Raw genomic sequence first — 8,783 nt, 5'->3', positions numbered from 1 at the left:
TTGTGTCCTGGCCGGTCAATAAACTGAGTTACTCACCCACTCATCGTCCACTCAGGTAGAAACTGCTGGTCTCTGGGGAAGAAACTGCTTCTTATCGGTATCCGTCACTGCAGAGAACAGACGCAGAACAGATCCAGAACAGATCCAGAACAGACGCAGAACAGACGCAGAACAGATCCAGAACAGACGCAGATCAGATCCAGAACAGACCCAGAACAGATCCAGAACAGACGCAGATCAGATCCAGACAAGGTGGGAAACCCTGCGTGTATCACTTCTCCTCGTGCTCTCCACATTGAATGACTTGTTGTTCTTCTTCTTTTTGTTTTATGGCAGATTACAACCATGACTTGTAAAGGTGCATACTGCCACCTACCGCATCGGAGTATAAATAAATAAATAAATAAATAAATAAATAAACAAGAAACAAACTAAAACAAATAATCAAACTAAAAAACTAAAACTAAATCCTATTATATATCCCTACATTTTCAGATATTGTACACCAGCTTTCTGTGGATCCTTTGCTCCATCTCCACTTCCTTCCTGCCTGACTTGTCTTTTGATTTAGCCTCATCCTCTCATCCCTGTATTTCCTACAGTGTAGCAGCACATGTGGATTTACATTCCAAACATTCATCTGATGGATTTTTGCCCATTAAAAACAGTGTTTTATGATCCTGATCGCACCGACTGCTTTGTCTTGTTTTGCTTTATTGACTTTACAGATACACATACCTTATATTTAAATAGTTATGTTTAGGTTACACTTTAGTTAAATAAAGCACTTTTCGATCACTTACGCTGCCTTGTTCCCTCTTTTGTCATGACCCTTCAGCCAGGTTGTGACACCTGTGAGTGTTTTAGTATTTTCCCTCTGTGAGCCTGAAGAAGCAACGGGCGAAACAAGTCGCTCACAATAAATGGAGTAAAGTCATTACAGTGTAGCTTGTTTTGTTATTTTTATAACCTTATCCTGCGCTCTACCAGCACCTGGCTGTTGTTGCTGTGCACGGGGAATTTCTTGTTTTATTGTTACATACACCGTTTCCTATAGGCAACTTTCTGACTCTGCTGCTACAATCACATCACTAAAACGTTTGCCTTGTAATTTTTCTTGTATAGTTTCTGTTTTTGCATCTATTCTATTTCAGTTTTATAGGCTACACCTCTTATTCTCTCTGTATTTCTTTCAGTTCTTATGCCCCCTCTGAGAACCAATAAAGCATTTTCTTGTCTTTATTCTTCAGGACACCAGTTCATCAAGTGGAGATCTCTTTAACTTAACAGAAGGATTTAATAAGTCACTTGGGATGAAGCACAAACTGTCAGCAGAATGGGGAGAACAGAAACCACTTATTCCAGCTTGGGAATGTTCACATTATGTCTTTAACAATTATCTCATGTGTTATTTATTTGTTGTGAGACCGTGGTTGTTTTTAGTTTCACCGAAAAGCTCCCTGACTTCACCGATTAGTTGTTTTTCTGTTCTGTAACAAGACATCATGAATCTTAAATGCAACAATTCACGTGAACTAAATCTTAATTTTTCCCCTTCAAAACATGATTTTACATTAAAATGTAAAAACAATGAATCAGACCTCTAACATGCTGAACAGTGGACGGTGCTGACATGAACAAACTCTACTCACGGTGCTAATAAACTATAATGAATGATCTGTTTTCCTTGTTGTTGCTATAAATATAAACTTTCCCTGCAATTTTATTACTAGAACAGACTTTTAGTGGGTCAAGAGTTTTTGTACACTCCTTCAACGAACTTCTTTGTTGATTTTAGTCCGTTCCTCCTGACAGGTCTCTCGGTCAGCCACTCCAAGACTCTTATGTTGTTGTCTGTTCTCACAACTTTGGTGGCATGTTAGGTCCTGCTGAAAGACCCAGTAACGTCTATTATAATAATGTATCAGATCCTACGCACTGTTTGTTCTAACTCATATTTCCTACAGCAGCTGCTGGGCAACCTGTCTTTATCTTTAAGACCACAGGTTCCTGAAACCGCCAGAAAAAGTGAGACTGTTATAAGAGAAGTTCCTCTAACTGTGTTAATATCCAAAGGTCAGGCGTGTTATGACTGCTGTCCTTGTATTGAACTTGTTTTTCTAAGAAGAGGCCATATTCCTTTATCACGTACTGTTTTACGCCCAAGTATTGCTATAAATGTTATATCTATCAGAAAAGAGAATGTTTTATTAAACAATATAATCTTTACGCCACGTTGTTAGCCTGTGTATGGTGTGTATGGCTAGAAATGTTAGTGTAGTTTTGTAATTTAAAAATCCTACATATTTAGAGGTGTAGACACACAGAACTCACATTTGAAAAGAGGGTCCTCCATCGTGCAGCAAAGTCTGTTACACACATTAGCTCTTACTAGTATGCATTGTCAGATCTTGTGCTGTGTTGACGCTTTTAGGTTTTTCCTCTTTGGATAAAAGCGTCTGCCAAATGAATAAATGCAATGTTATGTACACACAACTGTGATGAAAATAGTTCAGTACTCAATGCTTCATTCAGAAAAAACACACCACCATCTGCTGGTGAAGACAATGTAATGCAACAAAGCTGACAATCAGTAAATGCACGTCAGCTAATGTGTTAATGCCCAATTTATTAAGTGTTTACTTTGATGATCAGGGCTTTGACACAGTGTTCGTGGGTTCAAACCATCTCTGTAGGTGAATTTAACAGGTAGGCCTACTAATGAATGTAGGCTAAAAAATTACGAGATAATAGTGTAATGGAGCAGAGTGCAAAGGAAGCTGGAATAAACATGTTTGTGCAGCTGTTATTATGTACATGAGGTAGTTTAAAATGATATAGTATAAACAATATATAAAATGTGAACAGGAACTGAGTAACAAAAATTACAAATAAATAATAATAAATAGTATAGTATACAGGTTGTGTAAATATTTGTATACACTGTATCTCACAAAAGTGACAACACCCTTCACATTATTGTAAATATTTGATTGTATCTTTTCATGTGACAACACTGAAGAAATGACACTTTGCTACAATGTAAAGCAGTGAGTGTGCAGCTTGTGTAAAAGTGTAAATTTGCTGTCCCCTCAAAATAAAGCATGTCTAAACCGCTGGCAACAAAAGTGAGTACTGTTTACACAATATACTCAACATTACTCATACATTTCCATGTTATTAACGAGCTCCCTGAGCTTTACAGAGCAGATAAAAACACGTTCTGACTGTAAAACTCATTTAAGATTTCACATGCTGAAGATTGTAAAGTGAAAACTTGAGAGTTACATGTTATATAATAAATAACTGGTGTCACAAACAGGATAATGTTAACTGAGAGTACTTTTATTTTTCTCTTTAAACCTCTGTTTCATTTCTTCAACTATCATTTTTATTATGGATCAGATGTTTCTTTAATGTTTTGTTTTTTTTAAATTGTGTCTGTAAGCTTTTCAGGCTTCAGACTTTTATTTATTTATGCTCTGTTTCAGAGCACTGCATTTATTGTAAATCACTTTGTGCAAAGTTGTGCAAAGTTACAATAAATACATTAAAATGCAGTAACAGATATTGTAAAGAGGAAGTGCAATCCTCCCAAATTAAAAGCTAAAAGTTATTAGGGTTTATGTATAATGGTGGAAGGCCTCAGACATTTCAGTATACTGTGTAAATTTAATAACACATGTTTTGATTAGTATCTGAGCATGATGATTTTAGAGAATACAAACAGCAGCTTCAGAGTATGCAAGCCGTTTTAACATTTATTACATATACTTATTTATTAGTTACTAGTAACTATTCCATTAGTTACTATCTAAAAATGGAATAAGTACCAGAGATCAAATTGAAGATATCTGTAACTTGAATAGCAACTAGTAAGAATATTTTTGGAGATATCTTCAAACTCAGTAATTTGCATAAATGCATAAACATTAGGTAGACTCCTGATGCTGAAGAAGGACATCTGGGTCGGCCCTTTCCTGCCACTAGATAAAATAAGTATATATATCAAAATAAAAGCCAATTATAGGCTAAGTATGTTAGCAACATTAGATGACATACGTTTACAAGTTATTGATACAAATATCTTTAATGCTGTTCATTTCAATTGGTATTTCATGTTTATGGTTTAGCTATTTGCAACCTTGTTATCTAGGGCCACAGCATACTTTGTCTTTTTATATTAAAAAAAAATCATGTGGCAATAAACAAAAGACAATTTAAAAATAGAGACATTTGTTCTTCAGCTCAGATTTAAACCTGCATGTCCTTCTGTTCTAACTCTTAGCAGCTCTGACAACAAACTCAAATCAGAAATGTCATAATGTAGGGGGTGGTGATGGGCAACCTCTGACATATATAGCAATTGTAAGTCGCTTTGGATTAAAGTGTCAGCTAAATTTATAAATGCAATGTCAAATTTTATTCAACATATAGATTATACATTATTTCAATTGGCACTAAATGTACAAGCTTTGGCTGCAGAACATTGACATTTTACGAGGTCCGGCAGGCCTGTTGAAAGAACAAAAACATAATTGTTCTTTTTTTTAAATCAGTGTTAACACTGTGAATGTCTTCTTGTGACATCCATTAAGCCTTTGAGGTAGTATGCTTACATCTGGGCAGTGCAAGAAAAAACAATGAAAGATAAAAAGTAAATAATACTACCTTGGCATGTGTCGTTCTTAATTTCTAATTGTGTCCCTTAAAGCATTGATTATCTGTAATACACAGTATATAATATATACTGTATATGTAAATATCAATTTGCTTTTTCTCATAGAGGCAGGGACTGCTCAGGCAAACGGTAAAACCTTAAACTAGAACAAAACTAACAAACATAAATAACATTCCAGGTAATAATAAAAGGACCGTCTTCAAGCAATTATATGTGTATCTAAATATGGTAATATAGGCCTACAAAGTAAACAAAACCCAACAAAACATAGGCCTACAATTTCAAGTCTAGACATTCGCCCAGAACATTCTGCAGTGCATTTTTTGATTTGCTCTGGGGAGAATGTAAACAGCAGTGACAATAGGGCTGTGCGAACATACAGCTTAGCTGATGACCTGCTGTTGTTGTGATGTCAGCTGTAGCAGCAGGAGAGCTGTGAGTGTCGCTGTCTGGAGCTGCTGTGCTGCTCTGGGACAGTCCCGTCCTCTCATGATATTCTAAGAAAATAAAGGTATTTCCACCTGTTCCTCAGTGTTATCGTGTCTAGTTTCAGCTCCAACGATGTGATGGCTGCAACATTGCGATTACTTAAATTACTGAATAGTCATTTTGTTGTTTCCCTTAATGATGGATTTGTCGCAGCAAACTAATTTTTCTGCGCTTGCAAAGTGGGCTGTGCTTCATCTCTGGATATATAACACCAATACAACATGTATGTAAGAAAACACATTTTCCTTTTTTCCAATAAAGAAATATGCAATTCATTTTAGTCCATTATTATTACCACATCTGCGAATAATAAGTTGGAAAAACTAGAGCAAATTTTGAATTAACTCCACCCCAAAAGCTAAACTTGCAAAATAAGTCTACTGGGGAGGAATTAATATTGCATCTGGGAAAAGTTATTTGGTTAGCTTTGATGCTCTTCACATTGATTTTTCATTCATAGTTTAGGTGCTGATGCTCAAAACAGCTTGGTGCTCATTTTGAGCCGCAGCCTTAGGGGAAATCTGGTTAATGAATCATTACAGATAGGATTGTTCATGTTTGCCTTCATTTGTTCATTAAAATCCAAAAGAATAATCTCCTTGTTAGCCTAATTTGCTTTACTAACCTCACCGTCACCACTGTTTTTCCTTTAAATTTCACTATCAAGATGTACAGTATGTGTAAAGGACAGAGCAGTGACCTGACAACTTAAAGGAGATCTATTTTAGTGCTTTTCCAGTCCTATATTGTAGCTCTTTTTGGTGGCCGTGTCACAGGTGTTACCCAATCAGCTGCAACAAGTTTGTAAACACAACGGCATTAAAAAGGCAGGAAAATGCAGTGCGCTTGTTTACACAATAGGGTGTTCAGGGAACCACCTTTTCCATTGAAAACATTTTGCCATGTTTTGTAGGTGCTGAACTCGCCACAGGCGACAATGAGTCAGAACTGCACTTTTAATGGTCTCCGGGACATAAAAACTACATGAATGGAATCAGCAGCAAAATCTCATAAAAATTGCTGAAAAAGTTTGACGACTTTGCCCCAAAATAAGGTTTAAAAAGTGTTTTTCCCAACCGTTTATACTTCTGCTACGCATGCGTCACTACTACCACGCATTAGAGGTAGCGTTACGTGGATGTAGGAAAATTAAGACCTGTTTAAAATTATTTAAAAACACAAACCTCAGCGAATTTAAGAGTTTTTAAGGCCTAAAATTTTGATTTTGAAATTTTAGACTTTTCAAGACCTCAGCGAAAACCCTGAATTTTGCAATAATTACTAGCTGTTCAGCTCACTGGGTCACCTGTTATTATAAGGTGTGTATGAATCATGCTCTGATGAACTCTATTTCTTCTACAAATATAAACAACAACAACAAAAAGCAGCACACCAATAACTGACAGTCCAACTACGATGCTAGGAAATCCCTCCTTGTTTCCTCCCTCTTTGTTTCCTCCATCCTTGTTTCCAGCTGTGTGATCTGCAGAGCAGAAAACAGGTGTGAATTATCAGCAAATCTGAAATTCACAAACCCCCCCGAGGAGTCGGGACTCTACTAACCCACCTGAGGAGTCTGGACTCTACTAACCCACCTGAGGAGTCTGGACTCTACTAACCCACCTGAGGAGTCTGGACTCTACTAACCCACCTGAGTCTGTAACCTTCAGGTCGATCAGGTGCTTGATCTCTTGTCGTGCGTTAGTTACAATCCGACACTCGTATGTTCCAGTGTCGTTGAAGGTGACGTTCTTCAGGACAACAGAAGCGTCTCCGTCCTTCAGCTCTGGATCTCTCAGCTCCACTCGACCATGAAAAGATTCATGCTGGAAGTTTTCATACGGCCGCTCGTTTCGGTAAAAGAAAACGTAACCGTCTGACTTCAGGTCAGGTCTGGTCCACTCTGAAAGTTTGACAGAGGCATTTCTGGGACCCTGACACAGAAGAGAGACGTCCTGTCCAGGATTCACTTTTATCTCTCGCTGATCTAAAAACAAAAACAGAAAAGAAAAGAAAATCCTGAATTAGTTAGAAAACAAAACTAGTTTAAAAAGATTCAAGCAGCTCAACAAGAAGGAGATGCTGAAGATTTGTTTGGGCATAAAGTTTGTTCATCAGATGCACTGCGGTAACCAGGTTCTAGTCCGCTTCCTCCAGAGGCCTGATTGCTTAAATGTCATGTAGGGAAGAGCGGGGGAAGTTGAGCAAGTTTTACTTTGGTGCATCCTCGTGAAGAATCACTTTGGATCCAAAATGAACAGTTTTCAAAATCTGACTTACCAAAAAAAGATCAGCTTGCCCACAATGAGGGGTAAGTTGAGCCACAGGGGGGTCGGGGACATAATTTTGTCGTGCCATCTCAAACGCCACTTCACAACATTTCATTGCACATAGATCGTGAAACACAGCTCGATTTTGTAGGGCTGAAACGATTTCGATTAAATCCATAAAATCGATTAATAAATGTCCAAAATATGGGATTATTTCAAGCTAAAGAAACTCTGTAATGTTACTGTCTGTCCACCGTAAATCAAAATTTATGGTGTTCTGCCTGCGGACCACAGACAAGTTAACAGCAACTTTAGCATGTAACTGAAATCATGGTTGATTGTAAATGTACACGTGCGTTTGTTGTTCTCCTTTTTGGGCCATGAGTTGGAACCTCACAGTCATGAGTTAACTGCGTGTCGGGGAGCTGCACCTTTTAACTCACCTGCAGCGCTCTGTGGCTCAGACAATCCCTGCTACCTGCCTGTGCTGATCCAACCTACACACGCTCACAAAGACGCAGCTCACCTTCAGATGCAGAGACCAGAGAGAGGATCAGGAAACAGAAGAAAACCACGAGCGACATTTTAGCTGACAGAGTCGTGCCAGCTGTTCCCTTCTGCTGCTGTTGTTAGAATCGGCAACGAAGGGCGGAGTTTAGCGCCTGTGCTTGTCTGATTTCAACATCTGAGTCTACCCAATGGGAGAAAAGATAACTCGAAACTCTTGTACAACGTTGCAACTTTTTACAGCCTATGGTTGCACACGTTTCAAGCAAACATGCAGTTCAACCTGGAAACGTTGCAAACGTTTGGAAACTGCGCTCTGCCCTGCTGTTTATCCAGTGAGATGAGATGAAAACCAGAGGGCGAGTTCAATCCCAAAACATTCTGCAACGTTTTCGGATTGAACGACATGTTTCCTTGCAACGTTGTGCAAAGTTGTGCGACGGGCTTCGAGGTGTCAACAGGTTTTACCCAGTCAGCTGCGACACGTTTGTAAACACAAGTGTTAAAAAGGCCGGAAGACGCAGTGCGCTTGCGTACACACACAAAAAAAGGTTTTGTCGCGCTGAACTCGCCCCAGGTGCAAGAAATAAAGACAGTACGCAGATTTAACGTTACCTGACCGCCACATTCACACAGACATCAAACATTTGGTTGAGAATTTCTCTCTCCGCAAGTTGTTTATGTATTTATTCTATTGTTTACACAAATAAGAGCTACAAACTCTGTAAGCCTCGGCTTCCTTTTGAAACCGCAATCTGCACCACAGCTATAAGACCTTTTCACAAGGGAAGCGTTTTACGCACCTCGTAATTCATCTTCAGTGAGAGGCGCGTGGG

The 8,783-nt window shown here is 38.4% G+C and overlaps 1 protein-coding gene across 4 annotated transcripts; it reads right to left on the bottom strand.

Moving 5' to 3' along the window:
• Positions 1-4,400: 4,400 nt before the first annotated feature.
• Positions 4,401-8,101, bottom strand: LOC123965913 (coxsackievirus and adenovirus receptor homolog). 4 transcript variants are annotated; one of them, XR_006823808.1, is made up of 4 exons: positions 7,967-8,101; positions 6,822-7,157; positions 4,672-6,653; positions 4,401-4,515 (listed from the first exon to the last, which is right to left on the bottom strand). XR_006823808.1 is itself a non-coding variant. In XM_046042221.1 (4 exons), the coding sequence occupies exons 1-4, from the start codon at positions 8,022-8,024 to the stop codon at positions 4,819-4,821; spliced, it is 489 nt and encodes a 162-aa protein (XP_045898177.1). In that variant the 5' UTR covers positions 8,025-8,101; the 3' UTR covers positions 4,401-4,818. The 4 variants fall into 4 exon arrangements, 3 of the variants coding, with proteins under 3 accessions (XP_045898177.1, XP_045898176.1, XP_045898175.1); XM_046042221.1 differs by having other exon boundaries at positions 4,401-4,823; positions 6,564-6,653; XM_046042220.1 differs by having other exon boundaries at positions 6,564-6,653.
• Positions 8,102-8,783: the final 682 nt, after the last annotated feature.

The sequence above is a fragment of the Micropterus dolomieu genome, unplaced genomic scaffold, assembly GCF_021292245.1.
Source record: "Micropterus dolomieu isolate WLL.071019.BEF.003 ecotype Adirondacks unplaced genomic scaffold, ASM2129224v1 contig_11825, whole genome shotgun sequence".
NCBI classification, from domain to species: Eukaryota; Metazoa; Chordata; class Actinopteri; order Centrarchiformes; family Centrarchidae; genus Micropterus; species Micropterus dolomieu.
The sequence above is the reverse complement of the archived record's forward strand: the minus strand, read 5'-3'. Positions and strand labels throughout refer to the sequence as shown.